The sequence below is a fragment of the Citrus sinensis genome, chromosome 1 (assembly GCF_022201045.2).
Source record: "Citrus sinensis cultivar Valencia sweet orange chromosome 1, DVS_A1.0, whole genome shotgun sequence".
NCBI lineage: Eukaryota > Viridiplantae > Streptophyta > Magnoliopsida > Sapindales > Rutaceae > Citrus > Citrus sinensis.
The window spans coordinates 5486279-5513086 of NC_068556.1; the positions used below are offsets into that span (position 1 = coordinate 5486279).

Below are 26808 nucleotides of genomic sequence, written 5' to 3' on the forward strand. Positions count from 1 at the left end.
ACGCACTCTTGTCGTTATTTAACCACGTTTTCCTTTTCGGCACAAGCTTCTAGGTTGGCTGCCCGACTGCTCAAATTCGACTTATCTTCCTCTCGTCGTTGTCTCACTCACCATATTAAAAAAATAAAAAGAATTGCTAACACTGTACTTGAACTTAGTGGCGAGTATTAAAGTCGCCAAACTGACACGTTTTTGTAATTACGTAGAGATCCTTACTTCTTCAGAGTTTTTAAATCATTCTTATCCGTTGCAGTTTGCGAGAAAGATTACGTTCAGAGCCGACATTCTAGTAGCAAATGGTAAGCATATGGGAGCCAGGTTTGGTACCAATGAATAGCGTCGACAATATATTACAATACAATTAATATACAAGTAAAAAGTTCAACAATTGTCAACTTATACAGTAGGATTAGGTCTTATCCCGCTAATCAGCTGCAGATGAACTGCTACGTGAGTTTTGCCTAACCGTTATAAGAAATATTTATTTACCATTGTTATCTATTATTAACCCCTCGTTTTTATTCAGAAATCGCATCTTGTTTACGTTTTAAGGTGGTAATATTTGTCGAGTAGCCTCTCAGTGTATTCTCCAAATGTAAGAGCACCATTTGATGGTATCACCTGAAATGAGTCACAGGAATATGGTTAGTTAAATTACAACCACATTCACCTAACACATTCATACTACATTGATAGTCATTGAGGCCTTGACCTACTGGTGGGCTTTTTTCCTCAACAAAGCTGAGTTTAGAGACTCAAAATATTTTTCTTATTACACATGTGATTAGCAATAGATATCTCTCTAAATATTAGTACGGGTAGATGTAGACCTCTAAGTTATAAAACAATTTTTATGGTAATATATCTAAATACAAATGTGAGTAGTAGTAGATATCTCTCTAAATATTAGTAGGAGTAGATGAGGACCTCCAAGCAATAATACATTCATATGGTAATATATCTAAATTGGTTATATTATTGTAGATCATAACCAATCGAAAATATATATATACATTCATAGGTCTTATTAGCAAAAATGAAGCTAGCTACACCATTTTCTTTTAAATGAATGGGGAGGACTCAATAATGGAGGAAGAACAGAGGGAGGGGAGGGGGATGACAGATGAACTACTTCTATCACCTCAGTATATTTCTATAGAGTTTTCAGATAGCAAAGACGGGCCAAACATTCTCAGACCGTCATAAAGGTATAGGGTTTTGACACATACCTCTTTATGAATATGTGCATCCTCTGGAAAATTAAGCTTTTCGTCCCTGTAAAACGAAAGTCTCAAAAATGAGAATTTTAAAAGAAAATACAATCTATAATGCTGTTTTCTCCCATAAAAATTATACTGGCATAAGTGAGGCTAAAAAAATATGTATTATACAAATCAACTTTGTGAATAAACCTACCAGTCAGGTTGCATAAATAATGCAAATGTTGATCGGTCAATACCAGAGGCCTCCTCTCCTCTTGGCGCCTACCAGAAAGCAAGAAATATTATCACAGAATATGGCAATGGAAACGGGATCTAAAATTTAGAACATAAGAAATTTATAGGTGTATCATGATTGTGCCCATAGAAGTTAAACCATTGGCAAAACTTAGATTATGCCTACACACTCTGTAATGAACTTAACTTTGTTGAAGCTATCATTTTGGAAAACATAGTTAAACCTGAGAATATGCAACCTCCCTAAACAGTAAATCAAGTCTGTCTTAAGTCAAAGCACCGGTCCACTGAAAAGAATCAAAGTTCAATACCTTAGAGATAGACTGGTTTATATAAGCTTCAATGTATCAATTCAAGAAAGAAAGGACTCCATAAAACATCTTACATATTATTGGCCTGCTAATTATAAAAATTTTGACATGACAAATATCACATCTACATCAAGAGTGGATTTGAGGACAAAATAAGACCTTACAAGACAAACCAAATTTACATTGTTTGAGTCAGTTTTATGACAGTATATGCATGGTATGGTGAAAATTTTCCAAAATCTTCCCGAAACACAAAATGAATTATAGAAAGTACCCGGACACAGTGAGGTGTTGCACAAAGATAACTTCTTGACAGTATTTCAGTGGTTTCCCCAATTTGGTATGCTATCTCATCTTCTCTAAAGACAACCTTACGGGCAAACAGAACACAAGTTACAATGAAATAGCAAATATATACTTCTAAAGCATATAGCAAAAAAATATTTGAGTTCAATAACTGATAAGAAGGTTGCAATCAACTTATTACAGAGCATCATTCATTTGCTATGAAGAAAACTATGAAACAAGCCAAAGGCGATGTCGATTATCATTAATCCTTTTTATGCATTATTCGAATATCATGATCAAGAATGTATACTTTGACAATTTGATCAGTCCGAGTTCTTATATATAGGCCAGCAGCACTATCAGGGCAAGGTATTACTGTACCGTCTTTCGTAAACATGCCACAGGTCAGACCTGCATATTGAATTGGAAAGATAGATACAAATTGTAAGAAAAGGCAATCTTAAAATTGATATTTCAATACAAAATGAAATTTAAAATTAAAGGCTAGACAAAATCAATGAACTGATTTCTGTGCTGGAGTGGGGAAAACAATACTTTGAGAAATTGCACATTCCTAACTACACATCAATATTGACACAAATTTTGCCAAGATAAATTGCAGGGAGAAATATTAAGTGACATATAAAGGACATGTTTTTAGTGACATTATTATGTTTATGCAATGGAAACCAGTAAATACAGCATCATCATCAAAACCATGAACATTGTAACTTTTGCAAGTACGCAGGGGGTCAGGAAGTTAGAATTCCACAAAAAAATTATCATCGAGCTTGCCCGTGCACTGAGGCAAGAAAGAATGATTAGGGGACCAGAAAAATTCATTACCTGTCAGTGAAGCATGGTCTGTGTGCCATCCACACCAAGAGGACATCGAGTCACCATCTCGGATACAATTGCTGCAAGTCACAGAACTCGTTATAATCATCTGTGGATGCCATAAAAAATTGATTAAATATTGAGAAACAAATACAAAAATACTTTGCTATGTACAGTTGCTTTTTCTTTTTCTTTTGGCAGCTAATAACAAAAAATGTCTTTTATCCTAAACAATAAGTATAGGTCATAGTTATGACAAAAATAAAGGGCTGGAATTCACATGAATCATGCTTAATTACCATGGCTGCTAACTAGGCCAAAATTATCATGACAAGATCAACAGAAAGATAAACGTAGAAGAACTGTCAGATGCGCAATGTTATATGTGTCATTCCATATACCTGAAAGATGATTGCTTATTCATAAAAAATTGTCCAAATAGAAAATGCAAAAATTGAAGAATCCCAACCTAATCTGGTATTAGCCATTGTGCCCACCAATTAGACTTACATCTGAATGATGCTCAGATTTATCACTATAAATACCAAAGCTTGCAGAATCTTGAATGCTTAAGTGATAACCAGTAGGCTTTTTCTTTTTTTTTTACTCTTTTTAATAAGAATTACCATATGTTTGCTTTATATATTGCCTTGGGATGATAATGTCCATCAACAAATTGATATCCAGTTCCATCCATATAGACATGTAGATCTTCTTACTCTGTACCAGAATATCTGTGGAAAGTAAGTAGAATAAATTCAAGACCCAAAGTTTTACACTCTAGGCTCTGGTTTGGTTAAGTCATATAATTTTCGGAGAATACCACATGTACCAAAAGCAACCCTGTCAAGTAAACTCCTCTATTTACATTTCAATTAAACCACATAATTGATCTATACAGGGAAAACTGATAGAATTACCTCTGCTGTGCAGGAAAATAATAAAGAAGACGGCCTTTGTGACACCGGGAGTGAAGAAGTATTTGTTCAAGGCCCTCATTCTCTTTCATTTTCATTCCTTTAGATACTGCTCAAGTGCTCATAAAAAAATATTGTAAGGGTCTTATTCAGCCACATATACATAAATAATTCTAGACTCCGAAAAAGTTGAAACTATTTACTTTTAAGGAATGAAGCATGCATCAACAATATAGTTAGTTGAGACTCATGAATCCTCATTCTAAATCCAGTGAGAAACATTTCCCAAAACTAAGAAAATTATTTTTCTACTTCCAAGAAATCCTTTGAATACTTCTGCAGAATGGTAAGTACTTTTCAGGGCAAAAAGACATGTACCCATAGTCAGCTGTTAGTATAACATATCTAAAATAGAGTCTAGAAATCACAATAATCATTTCCAAAGTATGTAAAAGCCAGAGTGTCATGCCTAAGGAATTTACCATATTGGTCGCAGTGATATGCCAACATCAACCCAACATCTACAATCAGCTTTCCAAGGGCTTTGAAAGCTAGACACCAACAATTAACCTTCAGTAAATGTAGAAAATAATTGAAAAGTGAACTTGAAAAATAAATAAATGAATAAAAAATCCAAAATAGATGAAAACTGTGAAAGGAACACAAGAAGATGGGAGCGGAAAACAAGTGTAGCACCAAACAATAATTACACTCCCACTTATAGCTTCATTTTCAAAAAAATTGGCAGAGACTCATACCAAAAGATTAGATTACTCTGAAAATATGCTCATATAAAGGAAAAAAAATGAAACCAATATCTGCTTCAAAAATTGGCTGAACCTACTGTCAGTTTAAAACAACTATTCCGATATAGAATAGAAGTTGACAACATGAAAAAAGTGTAGACTGCATACAAAGAAGTTTCTTCCCTGCAGTACACACTTGCGCTCACACAAAGACACAAAAATAGAGAATCATAAATTTGTATAACTGTTTAAATACAAGCTCTCAGATCATGAATCCAAGAATCACATAACTATGATAAACAAACCTCTCAAAAGACAATTTCCAGCAAGCAGAATAAGTCTCTCTTAAAAGCCAATAAAGGAATATAGTAATATTTTGTGAGCATACCCACTTCAAGTTCTGGTAGTGCACTATGAGGCCATATATTCGAACCACAATATGATGGATACCTAAAAGACAGAGAACGGGAAATAAATAAAGCAACAAACCACATCAAGATTTTGCATATCTAATCTAAATATGCGCAAATGAACATAAGATGCATATAACACAGATCTTTCAAAAGTAAAAAAATCATCCCAGCAAATGTATTATTGTCTTCCACAGACTGTATCATATGAAGATAGATATAATAAAAAATTTTGTTATCCACTTTATCCACACACTAACAATCAATTTTGCCATCCATAAAATCTCCAGGAACAAGGGAATGACAGTCAACACTACAAGCACTTGAAATGCTGTTAATATCTCTTACCTTTCGATTAAATGAGTCTCTGTTGTAGGCACATCTAACAATGGATTCGCATAGAAGGAGCCCTTCAACATATCTGCACAAGATTAGAATTAAAGAGGTTAAGACCCTACTTGCAGGCATAAGCTGACATCATGAGAAATATAAAAACTAATCATAGTAAGGCATAGAACACCAACACTTCCTAATAATATGTATCAACATGAACCACATCCAAAGGCAGGGGCAGAACAAGCCAATCTTGGCTGGAGGGGCCAAAGAATTTTTTCAAGCCTATAAAATAGGTATTTTATTAATATATGTTTATTTTAATATAAAATATTGAGTATTAAACTTTTTTTTTTTTTTTACAGGGGCCATGGCCCATGCCAGTCCCTTAATAGATCCGCCCGGACCGCCCCTGTCCAAAGGTAAACAAAGCCGATGTGTCATTATAACTGCAATCACGTCTAGCTGCCAGTGTTCAATCCATTTTATGTTTCAAATTCCTCAAAACTTCAAATGACTCCATCCCTCCATGTCCAAACTTAGGAACTCCCACTCTATTCAATCATTTACATAAATATCATGGGAACATGAATCCTGAAAAATATACAGACTGCTCATATTATGCTGTATTTTATTGATTGCAATAATCATGCATCACAACAGGTGAAATATCTCAAGATTGAAATCAGCTTGGCCTGTGTTAGAACAAGATGACCAAACTCAAGAACCTGCATTCAAAAATTTCCATTAGAAATAATAGGGTCTTCTTTATAACATGAAAGCATACCAGGGTTCCCGGATTCAAGCTTCTCTTTACCATGACTCCATCCGAAGTTGTACCTACAAACAGAGAGTGAAAAGAAGAAACAAAGAGTTAGAGCACCTCATATACTGTGAGATTATGAACTTGGAAATATATTTCAATTCCAATGCAAGAATACCAAGCCTTCCACAAACAAAATCACCAGAAAAAAGGTTCTAGTTATTCATGATAAACACAGCATTTCCATGGGCTGCAGGCCATGCTAAGTATTGCTGTTAACAGCTTTAGGTAGGATTTAAGGAAAATATACTGTTCTTTTTTCATCAAATAGTAAATACGGGACATGACCAAAAATAAATAAAATGAGGAAAGAGATACTTAGGTAGGACCATGCTAATCATCTACACCATCAAAAGACCTAATGATCGCAGAGGATAAATGGGTAAACTCCATCACCTGAGTTATGTAGCATATGATGCACTCATGAGGACATAACCATGTGAAGACAGCATTATTCTATTAGTGAGTAGAACTCTGAATGGCATTATCATATGTGTCAGGACCTTCTGGAATCAATGAAGAGTTCAACTGACATAATACCCTTCGAGTATGAAATGAAACCGTTAAGTACCAATAAGGTGAAAGTTTATCTTTTCCAAACAAGCCTAAGGAACCCAATCAGTATAAAGGGAATAGAGGTATAATAAGATCCTTCCCACATAAGTTTAGAGCTACCCAGAGCAATTTAACAAACCTCTATGCTAAGTGGAGGCCAAATACACATCCAAAGCAACCAAAATAAGCCATCAAAGGGAATAAAGTAAATAAAAGAAGATGAACAGTGAAATCAAACAACAATACAGGAGTTATTGGAAAGTAGAATCAGACCTACTGTGATGATCTTCAAGATCCTTTTTCACATCTTCGGGAAGGTTAGCTAATCTGATAAAACAGAATCTTGTGAACAACTTATGTAAAGTTTCTTAGTCCTAAATAATATCTACCCGCAAGCTCAACCTGAGCATTGAAAATCTAGTTTGAATCTTATACCTAGGTGCAAGATGCAGGAGATTTTGACGCAGTGAAGAAAATCCAGGAACCTAAAACAAAAACAGGTCAACTTCAAACAGGTAATACGAGCATATTGAAAGCAAAATGACTGACTAATTCCTGAGCAAAGACACTAGTTGTCCAAATTTCAAATGCAAAGACACATACAAAATACATAAATATAGAGGGGGAAAAAAAGAGTTTCAAAAATGGGAACGGGACTTCATCAAGCTTGCTACTTCATTTTTTGTTACACATTGCCACAGGTTTCATCATATTCAAAAGTTCTATTCGTTATACCATACTTGGCAATGAAACCATACAAAGCCAATGGGCATCTTAGTTCCAATTATGTACTTAAAGTTCACATGTCCACAAAAACTTGGGCATTGTGGATGGTTGTTCGCCAATCATAGCTTTTGAAGTTGGGTAAAGACAAATTGGTAATATAAAATTTTCATCAAACAGCTGTGGGTTAAAATCAACTTAGCTTTCAAAAGTCAAAATGAAATTAAAATGTTTACCAGACACTAAAGCTACTTTGCTTTGAAAGCACAGCTGTTAAACGACAATACCAAATGGAGCCTTAAATGACCTATTAATCTTCCAACATTTTTTTACAAGTTAACACAGAGTGACAGTAATTCTCAGGATATATCAAATTCAGTTATCGCTATAATGATATCTCCTAAAATTTCAGTATCACTTATTTGTCAGCCAAACAGAACATTGAAAGACTAAAATATGATCAGGTATATACATATGTGCAAGTGCAACAAAATGGACAAATATATATGAAAAGAAAAAATAGAAAATTCAACTGCAAAAATTATTTCATACGTCTGTAACAGATAGAATTCCGAGACCGTTGGGACCAAACCCTTGTTCAATCTTCATCGACAAGTCAGCATTCTTGTCCTGTTTCAATCAATTCAAACAACCGCCAGTAAATTTCAAACACGTGTGTTTCACACTCGTATACGCAACGAGAACTAAGGTCTGAAGGTGAGCGAGGGACACAGAGACTTTACCTTGAGCTCCGAGTACGAAATTGTGACGGTTCTGAGAGTGGGGGAAACGGCTGCGGACGCGCAAGTCATCTTCTGACACGTAATCCGGTGGGAAGCACTGCGATTGGAGGGCGGGGCAAGGATGAATTGAGTGCCGAAATGAGTTTTATAGACAAGCGACCCTGAGAGAATCGGATTCATGCGCGAAGTGAGTGTGATGGTCAATTCAAATGAGATGAAAACAAAAGGAAAAACACAAGCAAAAGGAATAAAATAGCAAGCGGTGTGGTTTTGGCTCTTCGCGTTTGTTCTTTAAATTGATTATCGGCCGGCCCAAACCTTTTACGTGAGTTGCGTAAGTCGTTCCTATTCGCCGTCGTTCCCGCTAAACATTACAAATTTATAATTCCCCGCAATTAAAATTACAAAAAAAATTCACAAAAAGACAAGGAAAAAGTGATTTATACTGTTAAAGCTATTATTTTAATATAAAAACTATCATCTAATTCCCTAACTTTTCTTCTTTTAGTGTGATACCAAAAAAATAATAAATAAATTTCGGATTATCCTTAATTATCTATAAGTTACCTTTTATTTTTAAAAGCTTTAAATTATTTTACTTTTTGTTTTAAAAATAAAGAGCAAATAATTGTATATTGACAAAAATTATTTTGTCTTCTTAACAAAAAGTATGCCATATTTAAATTTAAAAAGTAAATAAGTGAATTAAAAATAGCCAACTTCAATATAATAATTCTTTTATTCATTATACGAGAGAAATTTCAACTTGGTTCCTCGTGTTTTTTATACCAATTTACAATCTTTACCAATTGAATTAATAAGTAGAATGACATATGTGTCACGATATAAAAATGAAATAATTTTTTTTATGATTGGATTGACATATTCTGACTTATTAATAATCTTATATTTAATATTTTTTATGTTGAACTATTTATTAGTGTCATATATGTTTTCTCAATTCATTTATGACCAATTTAACAACAATTTCATTATATTTATTATGTATTAAATCCATCTTTATTTTTTTCGGTAGAAAAATGACTGAACAACTTTTTAACCTCTTTTTACTTAGCTTTTAATTATTTAATTCCTAAAAAAATAGACATAATTTCTTATTAAGTTAAGTATATATTGCAGGTCGAATTCGAATCTAAGACTCAAGACTTTTTTTTTTTTTTTGATAAGTAAAACTCAAGACTTTAAAGTTTAAATCTTATGAAAACCGCTTTTTATTTTCTGCTAAAACTAAACAATAACTCCTACTCAACATTACATTTTAAAAAATACAAGTACACACATTAGAAAAAAAAAAAAAAGAACCATGAATGCTAAATCTCAATCACATCAAGGAAGAAAAATGATGAGATGTGATTATATGAACGGTTGAACATGCTCGCAATTCACATAATTTATGTAATTTATTTATTTTTTATTGCTTTTTATTAGAATATACTACAGACGTGGACACTTAAAGTGATGGTTGCCTTATATTTTATTATTTGAATATGTAGTTTATCCAAGTATTTATTTCAATTGAAAAATAATATTATTTCGAAACGGTTTTAGTTCTCAAGTTTTGTTCTAAATTCACACCCCTCTCTCTTGCTGAAAACTCAATGGCGTGCAACTTTCACCACCTCACCCAAACTATCCGACTCTCTTTCCCACCTCTTCACAATTTCAAAGCTTCTGATGCTTTTACGAATAAGAGTTTAATCACCACATTTCCAGTACGTTTCTCTTTTCACAGCTCAGCAAAATTAACTACTTCTATTCGCTCTTTACGAGTCGATACCCCTAGCATTAGCTACAGAAGCAGCTGTACCTTCACTTGGGACGACGTCTTTCGAGTTTCTCAACCAGAATATTCCCCTGACGATTCTTCCGATCTCCGTGGCTACTTCGAGAAAATCAAAATCTGCAATCGTGGCTCAGTTACTATCTCAAATTCCTCATTAAACAAATAAATTTTGTAACCTTTATTTTGCTCCACTTATTTCATTTTCTTATCTTTTTAATTATTATTATTATTTTGTTTTAGGAAATGCAATCCGAGTTTTTTCCTTTTATCATCGAGGACCAAGTTGCTGGTTACACACATAATCGGTACAATTTCTCTATCCTCATAATACAAAGTAGATTATGTCTATTTATTGTTAGGACTTAGTTACGGTGTAATTGTGGTACCGTATAATAATTATTTTCATCCATTAAATATAATTATTATATTTAAAAGTAAGAGATTAAATGGCCGAAAATAACTGTGGTATGATATTACAGTTGCACCATAGCTGCTGTTAAGGATTTTAAATTCTGAATAATTTTTTTTTAAAGAAATTATCATTGCATCATCTTTATTTTACAATATATTCATTCAACTATTACAAAATTTTAATATATTTTCTATACCACCTTTCTTTTTAAAATTTGTATCAATTAGTCATTTTTGTATTAACACCGTTAAATAATTTTAATAAAATGACAAGTTTATCCCTAAATAAATTTTAAAAAATATTTTATTTTATAAAAACTTTGAAAAATAAAAAAATTGTAATTATAGAAATACCCTAATTTAATAAAAATAAATTCTAAAATTAGAATTTTTACTTTTTATAAAAATTATTTTAATATAAAATAATTGCAAAAGTTTGGAATTTAATAAAAATATCCTAAATTTTTAAAATTTTGGGATTTATTTTTTAATAAGTAAATTCAGTTATTTTAATAAAATTTTGTAACGTTATAATTTTTAATAAATAAATTTAATTTTTTATTAAACTTTTATAAAATCTAAATTTAATAAAAATCAACTGAGTACCTTTATTTGAGATTTATTTTTATTAAATTTAGAGGTATTTTTATAATTATAAATTTTTTTATTTTTCAAAGTTTTATAAAATAAAATAATTTTTTAATTTATTTAAAAATAAAATTATTTAACAGTATTAATACAAAAATGACTAATTAATACTATTTAAAAAAAAAAGATAATGCAGAAAACATTAGACTTGGCAAAACCCTCGATCCGGTCCGGGTTTGGTACTGCCCAGGGCCAGATCGGATGAGTAAAACAGCTGCCCGGACACGGGTTTAAGCCCGATTTTTATGTGCGGGCTAGGTTCAAGCCGGAACCTCCAAGGCCCTGGTTTTTTATCTGGTCTTCTAAGCCTGCATGTGAATTAACATATAATATATACTAATGTAAATACAAATTTTACAAAAATAATAAATAAAATTTACTTCAATCTACTTTTTATTACCTACATTCATTTAATTTCTAAGCTGAACTCATTCAATATATATAAAAAAAAATTAAATTCAACAACACAATAATCACTAAATAAATTTAAATAACATCTAATATATCATAAGTTCATAATTATGATACCAATTACCAATACAACATATAAAAATCTTAAAATATTCAACATCTCAAAAAATAGTTCATAAAAAAATCAAAATACTAACAACTCAAAAAATAGTTCATAAAACAGTCAAAATACTCTCATGTGAAATACTCGAGCATAGCATATTAACATTCAAAAAAAAAAATGATAAATACCAAATAATCATAATAATTTCATCATCTTTTTAACTAAATCGGAAAATTATATGAAAGGCAAAATTAAGAAGCAAAAAATCAATAGCCGGGGTTGTGGCTGATCAGCTGATGGTAAGAGTGATGGTGGTTGTGACGACCAACGGGCTGACGACGGTGGAGGTCGAACAACTCACTGTTGTTGGAGATGGAGCAACCGAACAAAGCCGCGTGCCAAGCCAAGTCGGCGACCGAGAAGAGATGATCCCGACGGGTGACGGTGGGTGGTGGTTATTGTTGGGTTGGAGTGTTGGAGGCGTGAGCTACGTGGCAGCACTGCTGCTTAAGCTTTTCAAACTGTCGATGGGGATTAGGGAATTAGGGATTTGGCAATTTGGATTGGGTACTTGGGTATCTAGGCTTTTGGTATTGAGCCCGGAACCGTGCTCGGAAATGTTCTAGTTTGAGAATTTCATGCCCGAATTCGTTTTTTTTTAGTGTATGCGGTTTGGGTTTTGTTTGGACCGGATTAGCTGAGTCTGGTCTGAATCCAGCCTGAGTGGATTTTTTTGACACTTTTAAAAAATATGTTAAAATTTTATGGTGATTAAATGAATATAAGGTAAAATAAAGTTGGTATACTTTTTTTTCCCGTTTTTGAATCTGAGCAGTTTCGCTAGTCACCTAAGGAAATACGACGACGTATTCATTTACTCTGGGAACAACGGAGGTCGATTTGGCAGTCACGTGAAGTTAAACTCAAAGCTGAAAACAGCCGATGAGAGGACGAGAGTTGTTGGAGAAGTGATTAAATGCTTGGCCGAAGAAGAATTGATTCCAGATATACAAAATGAGGTACTGCTAGCTTTACTTTTGATGCTTATATAGGAATTGAATAGATTTTCTTTCACTTTTGAATACATGCTTTGTGCTTCTGACTATGTCCATATAATGTGTAATTTCTAACTGATATTTGATTTTTTTGAGATTGATTCATTTTGGATTTCATTGGTTTATAATCAGCTCTATCCTGTAGCGTCAACCTTTGGTTCTCCGATCTTCTTCTCGCTGGATCGTGCCGCTGCTCCTTACTTTGGGATAAAGGTGAGTTCATGACTTTTGCTTTGCATCAATGATCTTGTATTATTTTTTGTGGAAAAGAAGCTTAGACATGTTGTGCATAAAGTTTGAGATACAATAAGTTATTGATTATGAGATGTTTATTGTGGATATGATCACACGAAACAGTTGTCTTATTGAGTGTCTATGATTGGATCTAGTCACCGTCATACTTTGTCTATTTTATTACTTTGTATATTACTTTGCTTTCTGGTAAATGAATGAATAATAATTTATTTGGCTATTGATGGTTATATGGCTGATCCTTTCTTCCTGAATTTGAAAATAGGCTTATGCAGTTCCCTTGAATGGTTATGTTGAAAAAGATGGGCAAAAATTTCTGTGGATTGGAAAACGAAGTCAAGTCAAATCTACTTATCCAGGAATGCTTGATATTCTAGCTGGTGGAGGATTGGTTTGTAATAGTAACCTTTCATTGCTTTTCTTAGGTTTATAGTATTGGATTCTTCTTTTGAATTGTATTGAGTTTATTTTAGTTTCGAAAAACACTAAAGTTGTCAGCTGATTCTCCCAAGTCCTTTTTGTGATCGGACAAAAGTGCCAAACATGTATTGCATTGGTAGGGCACAGCTGGATCCTCATATACTTGAAATTCACTGATGACCTTCATTTGAAATTGGAATAGGTTGCTTACTAAGAAATAGATTAATAAGGTTTTTCTTCAGCAGATGACTCCAATATGACTGCAGTTGATTATTGTAACAAGATTGGCTTCTGAAGTGCTACTAAGGCTTAAAAATCAATTAGTTCTTAGAAATTCTCAAAATAGTAGGAAGAAGGCACGACATTACCCAATGGTTGTTTGTCATTCTGATTTAGCTTTATGCTTTGCTTCTAGAATAAGAGGGAAGAGGCAAAAGGTCATTCTGAAAAATGCCATTTCTATGGTGCCATTTATAAAGCATGCAAGCAAAAACGTAGGGGGCAAGAGAAACTTTGCGGACATTTGTTTCTTGGTTATTTTTCGGTTGGACTGATTTATCTCTTTACTAGCTATATATGTTTTAAAGTTTAAACTGAGTGGTTTGGGCAGCTTGGAAATATTTGTCCATGTTAGTCTGTAATGAGAAAATGATCTTGAAAAGCCTTTAGTGAACATGGAAACTTGAGCTCAGAACAAATATCACATGGGCAGCAAACCCTGTGCAATTGGAAAACATTAGGCGTTCCTCCTTGTTGCAATACTTGGAGATTCCAGTTCAGTTGCTGCAATTGGACAATAGAATTTATAATAGTGAAAACCAAGGATTCATTTCATTTAAAAATGTGTTCTCTAATCTTTATGCTCAGTTATCCGAGCCAACTCTTCATCTATATAATTGTGATGGTGATTGCAGCCCCATGGTATTGCTTGTGGGGAGAATATTATCAAGGAATGTGAAGAGGAAGCGGGAATCCCTAGATCCATATCCAATAGGTAAGCTTTCCTCATGCCATATTGATTCTAAATTTTAGGATTAATTGCATTAACTATATTATATTGGCTAAAAATGTGAACTTTGCTAAAGTTCCACTCCACATGTCAACATTCTGATTAAACCATGGTTCTTTTGTGGATGATTGGTTGTACTAATGGGTCCAGATATACATCTTTCACAGAGCTAGACCAGTGGGAGCTGTTTCCTATACGGACATTAATGGGTTTAGTTACAAAAGAGATGTTATATTTTGTTACGATTTGAAGCTACCTGAAGATTTTGTTCCTATGAATCAAGGTAACTGTATTAAAGCTTGATCACACTGACGCTCATTTTCTTCCTTCGTGAGAATAAGGTATAAAAGCAATGTTTCTTGATCTACAAACTAATTTTAGCATTCCTACTGTTAAATATTTGTACATTTCAATCTATAACATACATCTGCTGCAGTTTTAGAAGAGAATTATATCTATTCATTGTAATAGCTTTTATTAAACATGTTGCAGACGGAGAGGTAGAAAGCTTCCAGTTGATGCCTGTGGCACATGTTGCAAATGTCATACGGAGAACAGAGTTCTTCAAGCCAAATTGCTCCCTAGCCATCATTGATTTCTTGTTTCGACATGGGTATTAGCACTTTTCTTGATTGCTTCTTGTATCTCTCTCAGTTTGAGACTTTCAGTAATCAGTTAAAAAGATTAAAATAAATAAAGAAAGAAATAAAACTAGCATATGTGACAGCCATATAATAAATAAATAAATAGAAAGCATAATCACTTCTTTCTTTCTTTTTTTATTAACTGTCAAGTTGTGGCAATGGTTGCTGCTTTTCTTATGATAGTGGACTCTTCTGCCCTGTAGAAATGATAAAAGCAATGGTGTGTAATTGTAATGAATCTTAAATGTTTGCTCTCCACTACTGATATTCCCATGTGTTTCTCTTTAGTTTTAGGAATCTTTTAGATGTCTTTGGGTTTTCTTTTTCATGATTTCATACATTTATCATTTATGCTGATTAAAATTGTTACATATTAGGCTTGGCAAATTGCTCCAGGATTTTATTTCTGACACTCATATGCACTTCCAACAATTTCAATGAATCTCGAGATATGTCTTTGATTTTTCTTGTAATGTCCATACATTGATGCTGGTTGATATTAGATATATTTGATGGGATTCATGCTCAAAAGGCGTTGTTGTAGTTCCTTCTTTGCTATTATGAAAAATTCAGCTATAGCATATCAGTCCATCCCAGTTTGATTCTAATCTTTTACCATAATGCTGCAACTTGTAGGTACATTCGTCCTGAATATTTTGGATACTTGGATCTACTACAGAGTTTGAGAAGGGGAGACTTCTCCTAATTATTTGTCTTCGTGCCTGTCTTTTTTCTTTTTCTTTTTTAATCCTCCAAATATATTGGATTGACTGAATGACAACTGGTGTTAATTAAAAGCGTTATTTTCCTGTCGCGAAAGAGATAATTTGGGCATTATACGATGTGAAATCATAGTTCTTAAAATGAGACTTCTGAATGAAACTAAACACATAATATGTAATTTAGGGTTTGAAAAAAAAAAACTGGAATTTACCCCGGTTATACCCGGAATCTTGGCTATTAATCTAGTTATGCCCTCATATTTCGAAATTATCATAATATGCCTTTAGAGATGAGTAATGTCTAAATTACCCTCAAATATCTCCACTTTGTCATTGAATTTCTTCTCCGTTGGCCGCAATAGCTTCATCGAGATTACCCTTATCAAGCAGAATGATTTATGTCTTGTTGGTGGTGACCTAAACAATAAGTATAGGTCATTGTTATGACGAAAATAAAGGGCCAGAATTCACATGAATAATGCTTAATTACCATGGCTGCTAACTAGGCCAAAACTTCATGACAAGATCAACAGAAAGATAAACATAGAAGAACTGTCGGATGCGCAATACTATAAGTGTCATTCCATATACCTGAAAGATGATTGCCTATTCATAAAAAATTGTCCAAATAGAAAATGCAAAAATTGAAGAATCCCAACCTAATCTGGTATTAGCCATTGTGCGCACCAATTAGACTTACGTCTGAATGATGCTCAGATTTATCACTATAAATACCAAAGCTTACAGAATCTTGGATGCTTAAGTGATAACCAGTAGGCTCTTTTTTTTTCTTTTTTTTTTAATAAGATTTACTAAATGTTTGCTTTACATATTGCCATGGGATGATAATATCCATCAACAAACTGATATCCAGTTCCATCCATATGGACATGTAGATCTTCTTACTCTGTACCAGAATATCTGTGGAAAGTGAGTAGAATAAATTCAAGACCCAAAGTTTTACTCTCTAGGCTCTGGTTTGGTTTTCTTTTTTTTTTTTTTTTTAATACTGTTATACAGGACTGTAGGTATTATAATTAATATTTACAAACAGATTTTACAATTGGGACCTTCTTCGTGGCATGTACTCCTCTGAAGCGCTGCCCAAATTCTTCAAATCCTCTCAAATATTCGAGGGTTATCCACTCTACTCACATTTCGTGAGGAATAGACTGGCTCCACTCAATTATTTGATAATTGAGGAAAGATTGTAAATAAGCTCCATAAATACTTTTATGGAGGCTCGAACCCTTGCACTCATTATTTTAAGTGCAAAGGTTCTCCCATTGAACCAAAGGCCCATTGGTAGGCTCTGGTTTGGTTAAGTCATATAATTTCAGAGAATACCACATGTACCAAAAGCAACACTGTCAAGTAAACTGCTCTATTTACATTTCAGTTAAACCACATAATTGATCTACACAGGGAAAATTGATAGAATTACCTCTGCTGTGCAGGAAAATAATAAAGAAGACGGCCTTTGTGACACCGAGAGCGAAGAAGTATTTGTTCAAGGCCCTCATTCTCTTTCATTTTCATTCCTTTACATACTGCTCAAGTGCTCATAAAAAATATTGTAAGGGTCTTATTCAGCCACATATACATGAATAATTCTAGATTGTGAAAAAGTTGAAACTATTTACTTTTAAGGAATGAAGCATGCATCAACAATATAGTTAGTTGAGACTCATGAATCCTCATTCTAAATCCAGTGAGAAACATTTCCCAAAACTAAGAAAATTATTTTTCTACTTCCAAGAAATCCTGTGAATACTTCTACAGAATGATAAGTATTTTTCAGGGCAAAAAGACATGCACCCATAGTCAGCTGTTAGTATGACATATCTAAAATAGAGCCTAGAAATCACAATAATAATTTCCAAAGTATGTAAAAGCCAGAGTGTCATGCCTAAGGAATTTACCATATTGGTCGCAGTAATATGCCAACATCAACCGGACATCTACAATCAGCTTTCCAAGGGCTTTGAAAGCTAGACACCAACAATTAACCTCCAGTAAATGTAGAAAATAATTGAAAAGTGAATTTGAAAAATAAATAAATGAATAAAAAATCCAACATAGACGAAAACTGTGAAAGGAACACAAGAAGATGAGAGTGGAAGACAAGTGTAGCACCAAACAAGAATTTCACTCCCACTTATAGCTTCATTTTCAAAAAAATTGGCAGAGACTCGTACCAAAAGATTAGATTACTCTGAAAATATGCTCATATAAAGGAAAAATAACGAAACCAATATTTGCTTCAAAAATCGGCTGAAACTACTGTCAGTTTAAAACAACTATTCCGATATAGAATAGAAGTTGACAATGTAAAAAAAGTGTAGACTGCATACAAAGAAGTTTCTTCCCTGCAGTACACACTTGCGCTCACACAAAGACACAAAAATAGAGAAGCATAAATTTGTTTAACTGTTTAAATACAAGCTCTCAGATCATGAATCCAAGAAATCACATAACTATGATAAACAAACCTCTCAAGAGACAATTTCCAGCAAGCAGAACAAGTCTCTCTTAAAAGCCAATGAAGGAATAGAGTAATATTTTGTGAGCATACCCACTTCAAGTTCGGGCAGTGCACTATGAGGCCATATATTCGAACCACAATATGATGGATACCTAAAAGACAGAGAATGAGAAATAAATAAAGCAACTAACCACATCCAGATTTTGCATATCTAATCTAAATATGAGCAAATGAACATAGGATGTATATAACACATATCTGTCAAAAGTAAAAAAATCATCCCAGCAAATATATTATAGTCTTCCAAACAATGTATCATATGAAGATAGATATAACACAAATTTTTGTTATCCACTTTATCCACACACTAACAATCAATTTTGCCAGCCATAAAATCTCCAGGAACAAGGGAATGACAGTCAACACTACGAGCACTTGAAATGCTGTTAATATCTTTTACCTTTGGATTAAATGGGTCTCTGTTGTAGGCACGTCTAACAATGGATTCGCATAGAAGGAGCCCTTCAACATATCTGCACAAGATTAGAATTAAAAAGGTTAAGACCCTACTTGCGGGCATAAACTGACATCATGAGAAATATAAAAAATAATCATAGTAAGGCATAGAACACCAACACTTCCTAATAATATGTATCAACATGAACCATATCCGAAGGTAAACAAAGATAATATTGCATTATAACTGCAGTCATGTCTAGCTGCCAGTGTTCAATCCATTTTATGTTTCAAAATTCCTCAAAACTTCAAATGACTCCATCCCTCCATGTCCAAACATAGGAACTCCCACTCTATTCAATCATTTACATAAATATCATGGGAACGTGAATTCTGAAAAATATACAGACTGCTCATATTATGCCGTATTTTATTGATTGCAATAATCATGCATCACAACAGGTGAAATGTCTCAAGATTGAAATCAGATTGGCCTGTGTTAGAACAAGATGACCAAACTCAAGAACCTACATCCGAAGTTGTACCTACAGACAGAGAGTGAGCGGAAGAAACAAAGAGTTAAAGCACCTCATATACTGTGAGATTATGAACTTGGAAATATATTTCAATTCCAATGCAAGAAGTGAGTGTGATGGTCAATTCAAATGAGATGAAAACAAAAGGAAAAACACAAGCAAAAGGAATAAAATAGCAAGCGGTGTGGTTTTGGCTCTTCGCGTTTGTTCTTTAAATTGATTATCGGCCGGCCGAAACCTTTTACGTGAGTTGCGTAAGTCGTTCGTATTCGCCGTCGTTCCCGCTAAACATTACAAATTTATAATTCCCCGCAATTAAAATTACAAAAAAATATTCACAAAAAGACAAGAAAAAAGTGATTTATACAGTTAAAGCTATTATTTTAATATAAAAACTATCATCTAATTCCCTAACTTTTCTTCTTTTAGTGTAATACCAAAAAAATATATAAATTTCGGATTATCCTTGATTATCTTTAAGTTACCTTTTACATTTAAAAGCTTTAAATTATTTTACTTTTTGTTTTAAAAATAAAGAGCAAATAATTGTATATTGACAAAAATTATTTTGTCTTCTTAACAAAAAGTATGCCATATTTAGATTTAAAAGTAAATAAGTGATTTAAAAATAGCAATTTTAATATAATAATTCTTTTATTCATTATACGAGAGAAATTTCAGCTTGATTCCTCGTGTCTGTTATGCTAATTTACGATCTTTACTAGTTGAACTAATTAGTAGAATGGCAATGTGTGTCATGATATAAAAATGAAATAAATTTTTAGGTTATTATCATTTTACTACTTCAAAAATTGCCAAATATCAAATGATTATAACAAATATTGTCTCCTATCATTTTCCTATTATATTTTTATAAAAATATCAGTTTACTACTTTTTCGTTACAACAAACATCATTTTACTACTTTTCCATTACAACCATTAGTTGACCAAACAAAATACCAATTTTACCCTTCATGATTAAAAATAATAATAAGACAAATTTGTAATCCATATAACATAATTCCATTAAAAAGAATTATGTTGGTATTATATATTCATTTTAATAAATATATTACAAATTTATTTTGTAAATAAATTTCAAGTATTTTTTTTTTAATCATGAAAGGTGAAATTGGTATTTTGTTAGTCAACTAACGGTTATAACAAAAAAAGTAGTAAAATGATATTTTTATAAAGATATAGTAAGAAAATGATAGGAGATAATACTTGTTTTAGTCATTTGATATTTGACAATTTTTGAAGTAGTGAAATGATAATAACCCTAAATTTTTTTTTATGATTGAATTGATATAATCTGACTTATTAATAATCTTATATTTAATATTATTTGTGTTGAATTGTTTATTGGTGTCATATATGTTTCTCAATTCATTTTATAACCAATTTAACAATAATTTTGATATATTTATTATGTATTAAATTCATCTTTATTTTTTAGTTGAAAAATGACCGAACAACTTTTTAGCCTCTTTTTACTTAGTTTTTAGTTATTTGATTCCTAAAAAAATAGGCGTAAATGTTATATTTTGATTCTACCCATCCCTAGGTTTTTCTTTCTTATTAAGGGGCAAAACTATCTTACCCCCGATGTACCGAACACCATTTTGGTATTTTCTTTAGCAGTCCCTATAGTTTTTTGTAAATAATAAAAACTATAAGTTTTAAAAATTTTATACAATAAGCCCAAATTAAAATATAATAATTTCAAATTTCTGAAAAATTTATTTGCCATTTTCTTCAACAATCCCTATTGTTTTCTGTAAATAATAAAAACTATAAGTTTTAATAATTTTATGTAATAAACCCAATTAAAATATAATAACTTTAAAATTCTAAAAAAAAATTATCTCTCTATCTTCTTCTCAATCAATTTTAAATTTAATTTTCATTCTTTATAATTTTAAATTTAAGTAATAGAATAAATATTATATAATTTATTTGTTTTTATATTAAATAAACAATTGATCAACTTCATACGTGGGATAAAGTATAAGTAATTTTACATAATCTCAAATTTACTCATAGAATTTTATTATTTTGAAAATATTATTTATAAACTCTATAATAAATTTAAATGACTATCCAGACATTTATTTAATATTTATTTATTTTTCATTTTAATATTGTTAAAATTTATATAAACCTTATCTAATTTTATGTTACACTAAATACAAAATAGTATTATTAAATATAATTGGTATTTTAAGTACATGGAAGTGGAGAGTATTTTAGCAAGTTAAAATAATCCATCCATATTTTTAATATATAAATATGTTCGTTTACTGAATTACTTTTGATAATAAAATATTTAATGGACCAATGTGTCAAAATTTAAAAATTAAACTTTTCTTATTCTTTTAGTAAACATAAGGGACCACATCGTTAATAACCAAATGATAACATCTTAGCCATTAGAATAGCCTTTGCAACTTATGGGTTGGATCAAATAATTGGATCAAAAAGACAAAAAAAAAAAAAAGGTATGAAACAACAGTTGTATTGTAATTGGACCCTAACTTAAGCATATATTGAAAGTCGAATTCAACTCTAAGACTAAGACACTTTTTTTTAGGAGAACTATTACTCATGATATCTACAACCATACAAATTATTGAGACTAGTTTACATGAACTTCAATATGACACCGCTAAGATTTTCTTAACCCTCTTAAATATTCTAGAGACGTTCAACTCCCCTCTTGAGAGAAAAACTGTCTTCACTCAATCTCTGGAGTTCAAAGGAATAATATTTAAATTAAACTCATGCAATACGTCTGCGGGAGTGACTCTAACCACTTGGGCCAAGTCCTAATGGTTCTAAGACTAAGACTTTAAATCTTAGGAAAATAGTTTTTTTATGCACATACTCAACCCTACATTTTAAAAAGCACAACTATACATATTTTTTTTTAGGAGAACTATTGCTCATGATATCTACAACCATACAAATTACTAAGATCAGTTTACATGAACTTTTATATGACACCGCTCAGATTTTTTTAACTATTTTAAATATTCGAGGGACGTCTAACTCCCCTCCTGAGAGAAAAACTGTCTTCACTCAAGCTCTAAAATTCAAAATAATGATATTTAAATTAAACTCCTGCAATAACGTCTGCGGGGGGCTCAAACCACTTCCCTCACACTTGCGAGGGAGTGACTCTAACCACTTGGGCCAAGTCCTAATGGTTCTAAGACTAAGACTTTAAGTCTTAGGAAAATAACTTTTTATAAGCCCACTCAACACTACATTTTAAAAAGCACAACTATACCCATTTAAAAAAAAAAAAACATTAACCATTAATACTAAATCTCAGTGACATATACGATCAAGGAAGAAAAATGATGGGATGTGATTATATGAACAGTTGAACATGTTCGTAATTGACATGATCTGTGTCACTCATTTATATGTTATTGCTTTCTACTATAATATACTACAAATGCGTAGACTTGAAGTGATGGTTGCCTTATATTTTATTATTTCAATATGTAGTTTATTCAAGTTTTCAAGTTTTGTTTTAAATTCACACCCCCTCTCTCATTCTTCTCTCTCTGTGTGTTGCTGAACCCTCAATGGCGAGCAACGTTCAGCACCTCACCCAAACAATCCGACTCTCTTTCCCATCTCTTCACAATTTCAAAGCTTCTGATGCTTTTACGAATAAGAGTTTAATTACCACATTTCCAGTGCGTTTCTCTTTTCACAGCTCAGCAAAATTAACTACTTCTATTCGCTCTTTACCAGTCGCTACCGCTAGCATTAGCTACAGAAGCAGCTGTACCTTCACTTGGGACGACGTCGTTCGAGTTTCTCAACCAGAATATTCCCCTGACGATTCTTCCGATCTCCGTGGCTACTTCGAAAAAATCAAAATCTGCAATCGTGGCTCAGTTACTATTTCAAGTTCCTCATCAAACAAATAAATTTTGTAACCTTTATTTTGCTGCACTTAATTCATTTTCTTATCTTTTAATTATTATTATTTTTAAGGAAATGCAATCCGAGTTTTTTCCTTTTATCATCGAGGACCAAGTTGTTGGTTACACACATAATCGGTACAATTTCTTTATCCTCATAATAGAAAATAGATTATGTCTATTTATTCCTGTTAGGGATTTTAAATTCTGAACAAATTTTTTTTCTTTTTTGATTCATTTTTTAATATGAGCAGTTTCGCTAGCCACCTGAGGAAATACGACGACGTATTCATATACTCTGAAAACAACGGAGGTCGATTTGGCAGTCACCTGAAGTTAAATTCAAAGCTGAAAACAGCCGATGAGAGGACGAGAGTTGTCGGAGAAGTGATTAAATGCTTGGGCGAAGAAGATTTGATTCCAGGTATACGGAATGAGGTACTGCTAGCTTTACTTTTGATGTTTATATAGGAACTGAATCGATTCTCTTTCACTTTTGAATATATGCTTCGTGCTTGTGACTATGTCCATATGATGTGTAATTTGTAATTGATTTTTTTGAGATTGATTCATTTTGGATTTCATTGGCTTATAATCAGCTCTATCCTGTAACATCAACCTTTGGTTCTCCGATCTTTTTCTCGCTGGAACGCGCCGCTGCTCCTTACTTTGGAATAAAGGTGAGTTCATGACTTTTGCTTTGGATCAAGGATACTTGTGCATAAAGTTAGAGATACAATAAGTTAGTGATCATGAGATGTTTATTGCAGATATGATCACATGAAACAGTTGTGTCTTGTTAAGTGTCTATGTTTGGATCTACTCACCGTCGAACTTTGTCTATTTTATTACTTTGCTTTCTGGTAATAGACTGAATGATAATTTACTTGGCTATTGATGGTTATATTGCTGTTCCTTTCTTCCTGAATTTGAAAATAGGCTTATGGAGTTCACATGAATGGTTATGTTGAAAAAGACGGGCAAAAATTTCTATGGATTGGAAAACGAAGTCAAGTCAAACCTACTTATCCAGGAATGCTTGATCATCTAGTTGCTGGAGGATTGGTATGTAATAATAACCTTTCATTGCTTTTCTTTGGTTGATAGTATTGGATTCTTCTTTTGAATTGCATTGAGTTTACTTTTGTTTTGAAAAAAGGACAGTCGTCAGCTGATTCTCCTAAGTCCTTTTTGTGATTGGAAAAAGTGCCAAACATGTATTGCATGAGTAGGGCACAGCTGGATCCTCATATACTTGAAGTTCACTGATGACCTTCATTTGAAATTGGAATAGGTTGCTTACTAAAAAATAGATTAATAAGGTTTTTCTTCAGCAGTGGACTCCAATATGACTGCAGTTGATTAAGATTGACTTCTGAAGTGCTACTAAGGCTTAAGAATCAATTAGTCCTTAGAAATTCTCAAAATAGTAGGAAGAAGGAACAACATTATCCAAGGGCTGTTTGTCATTCTGATGTAGCATAAAAGAATAAGAGGGAAGAGGCAAAAGGTCATTCTGAAAAATGCCATTTCTATGGTGCCATTTGTAAAACATGCAAGCAAAAATGTAGGGGGCAAGAGAAACTTTGCAGGCATTTTTTTCTGTTATTTTTCAGTTGGACTGATTTATCTCTTTACTAGTTATATATGTTTTCAAGTTTAAACTGAGTGGTTTGGGCAGCTGGCAAATATTTGTCCATGTTAGTCTGTAATGAGAAAATGATCTTGAAAAGCCTTTAGTGAACCATGGAAACTTGAGCTCAGAACAAATATCACGTGGGCAACAAACCTTGTGCAATTGGAAAACATTAGGTGTTCTTCCTCGTTGCAAGATCATTTGTTTCTGTTATTTTTCGGTTGGACTGATTTATCTCTTTACTAGTTATATATGTTTTCAAGTTTAAACTGAGTGGTTTGGGCAGCTGGCAAATATTTGTCCATGTTAGTCTGTAATGAGAAAATGATCTTGACAAGCCTTTAATGAACCATGGAAACTTGAGCTCAGAACAAATATCACGTGGGCAACAAACCTTGTGCAATTGGAAAACATTAGGTGTTCTTCCTTGTTGCAATACTTGGAGATTCCAGTTCAGTTACTGCAATTGGAGAAAGAATTTATAATAATGAAAACTATGGATTCATTTCATTTAAAAATGTTTTCTCTAATCTTTATGCTCAGTTATCTGAACCAACTCTTCATCTATATAATCATGATGGTGATTGCAGCCCCATGGTATTGCTTGTGGGGAGAATATAATCAAGGAATGTGAAGAGGAAGCGGGAATACCTAGATCCATATCCAATAGGTAAGCTGTCCCCATGCCACATTGATTCTAAATTTGAGTACTAATTGTATTTAACTATATTATATTGGCTAAAAATGTGAGCCTTGCTAAAGTTCCACTCCACATGTTAAAATTCTGATTAAACCATGCTTCTTTTATGGATGATTGGTTGTACTAATGGGTCCAGATATACATCTTTCACAGAGCTAGACCAGTGGGAGCTGTTTCCTATATGGACATTAATGGGTTTAGTTACAAAAGAGACGTTCTGTTTTGCTACGATTTGAAGCTACCTGAAGATTTTGTTCCTAAGAATCAAGGTAACTGTATTAAAGCTTGATCTCATTGATGCCCATTTTCTTCCCTAGTGAGAATAAGGTATAAAAGCAATATTTCTTGAGCTGCAAACTAGTATTAGCATTCCTACTGTTAAATATTTATACATTTCAATCTATAACATACAGCTGCTGCAGTTTTAGAAGAGAATTATATCTATTCATTGTAATAGCTTTATTGAACATGTTGCAGACGGAGAGGTAGAAAGCTTCCAGTTGATCCCTGTGGCACATGTTGCAAATGTCATAAGGAGGACAGAGTTCTTCAAGCCAAATTGCTCCCTAGTCATCATTGATTTCTTGTTTCGACATGGGTATTAGCACTTTTCTTGATTGCTTCTTGTAACTCTCTCAGTTTGACACTTTCAGTAATCAGTTAAAAAGATTAAAATAAATAAATAAATAGAAAGCATAATCACTTCTTTTTTAAAAAATTTTTTATTAACTGTCAATTTGTGGAATGGGTTCTGTTTTTCTTATGATAGTGGACTCTTCTGCCCTGTAGAAATGATAAAAGCAACGGTGTGTAATTGTAATGAATCTTAAATGCTTGCTCTCTACTACTAATATTCCCGTGTGCTTCTCTTTAGTTTTGGGAATCTTTTAGATGTCTTTGGGTTTTCTTTTTCATGATTTCATACATTTATCGTTTATGCTGATTAAAATTGTTACATATTAGGCTTGGCAAATTGCTCCAGGATTTTATTTTTGACACTCATATGCACTTCCAACGATTTCAATGAATCTCGAGATATGTCCTTGATTTTTCTTGTAATGTCCATACATTGATGCTGGTTGATATTAGATAGATTTGAAGGGATTCATGCTCAAAGGCCTTGTTGTAGTTCCTCCTTTACCATTATGAAAAACTCAGCTGTAGCATATCAATCCATCCCAGTTTGATTCTAATCTTTTACCATAATGCTGCAACTTGCAGGTACATTTGTCCGGAATATTTTGGATACTTGGATCTACTACAGAGTTTGAGAAGCGGGGATTGCTCCTAATTATTTGTCTCCGTGCCTATCTTCTTTTTCTATTTTTTTTAATCCTCCAAATAAATTGGATTGTCTGAATGACGACTGGTGTTAATGAAAAGCTTTATTTTCCTGTCGCGAAAGAGATAATTTGGGTATTACATCAATT

The 26808-nt window shown here is 32.7% G+C and overlaps 2 protein-coding genes across 19 annotated transcripts; one reads left to right on the forward strand and one right to left on the reverse strand.

The window, feature by feature from the left end:
- Window positions 1–319: 319 nt before the first annotated feature.
- LOC102623333 (hypothetical protein) lies at window positions 320–19431 on the reverse strand. 9 transcript variants are annotated; one of them, XM_006475673.4, is made up of 16 exons: window positions 19338–19431; window positions 8144–8304; window positions 7953–8030; window positions 7113–7162; window positions 6951–7004; window positions 6087–6139; window positions 5315–5387; window positions 4945–5006; window positions 4293–4361; window positions 3814–3919; window positions 2903–2973; window positions 2367–2467; window positions 2043–2138; window positions 1417–1484; window positions 1230–1275; window positions 320–621 (listed from the first exon to the last, which is right to left on the reverse strand). In XM_006475673.4, exons 2-16 carry the CDS (start codon window positions 8210–8212, stop codon window positions 541–543), a joined length of 1077 nt encoding a protein of 358 aa, XP_006475736.1. In that variant the 5' UTR covers window positions 8213–8304; window positions 19338–19431; the 3' UTR covers window positions 320–540. The 9 variants fall into 9 exon arrangements, 8 of the variants coding, with proteins under 8 accessions (XP_006475736.1, XP_006475732.1, XP_006475730.1 ...); XM_006475669.4 differs by lacking the exon at window positions 19338–19431 and adding an exon at window positions 8462–8605; XM_006475667.4 differs by lacking the exon at window positions 19338–19431 and having other exon boundaries at window positions 8144–8461.
- On the forward strand, window positions 9694–26789 carry LOC102624767 (nudix hydrolase 20, chloroplastic-like). Of its 10 annotated transcripts, none has more exons than XM_052439970.1 (9): window positions 9694–10080; window positions 23116–23180; window positions 23297–23480; window positions 23642–23722; window positions 23982–24107; window positions 25269–25348; window positions 25532–25647; window positions 25856–25976; window positions 26600–26789. In XM_052439970.1, exons 1-9 carry the CDS (start codon window positions 9763–9765, stop codon window positions 26667–26669), a joined length of 1161 nt encoding a protein of 386 aa, XP_052295930.1. In that variant the 5' UTR covers window positions 9694–9762; the 3' UTR covers window positions 26670–26789. The 10 variants fall into 10 exon arrangements, 6 of the variants coding, with proteins under 6 accessions (XP_052295930.1, XP_052295936.1, XP_015385042.1 ...); XR_008054184.1 differs by lacking the exons at window positions 23116–23180; window positions 23297–23480; window positions 23642–23722; ... (3 more) ...; window positions 25856–25976; window positions 26600–26789 and adding exons at window positions 10188–10252; window positions 12356–12539; window positions 12708–12788; ... (3 more) ...; window positions 14749–14869; window positions 15537–15564 and having other exon boundaries at window positions 9695–10080; XR_008054183.1 differs by lacking the exons at window positions 23116–23180; window positions 23297–23480; window positions 23642–23722; ... (3 more) ...; window positions 25856–25976; window positions 26600–26789 and adding exons at window positions 10188–10252; window positions 12356–12539; window positions 12708–12788; ... (3 more) ...; window positions 14749–14869; window positions 15537–15564 and having other exon boundaries at window positions 9697–10080.
- Window positions 26790–26808: the final 19 nt, after the last annotated feature.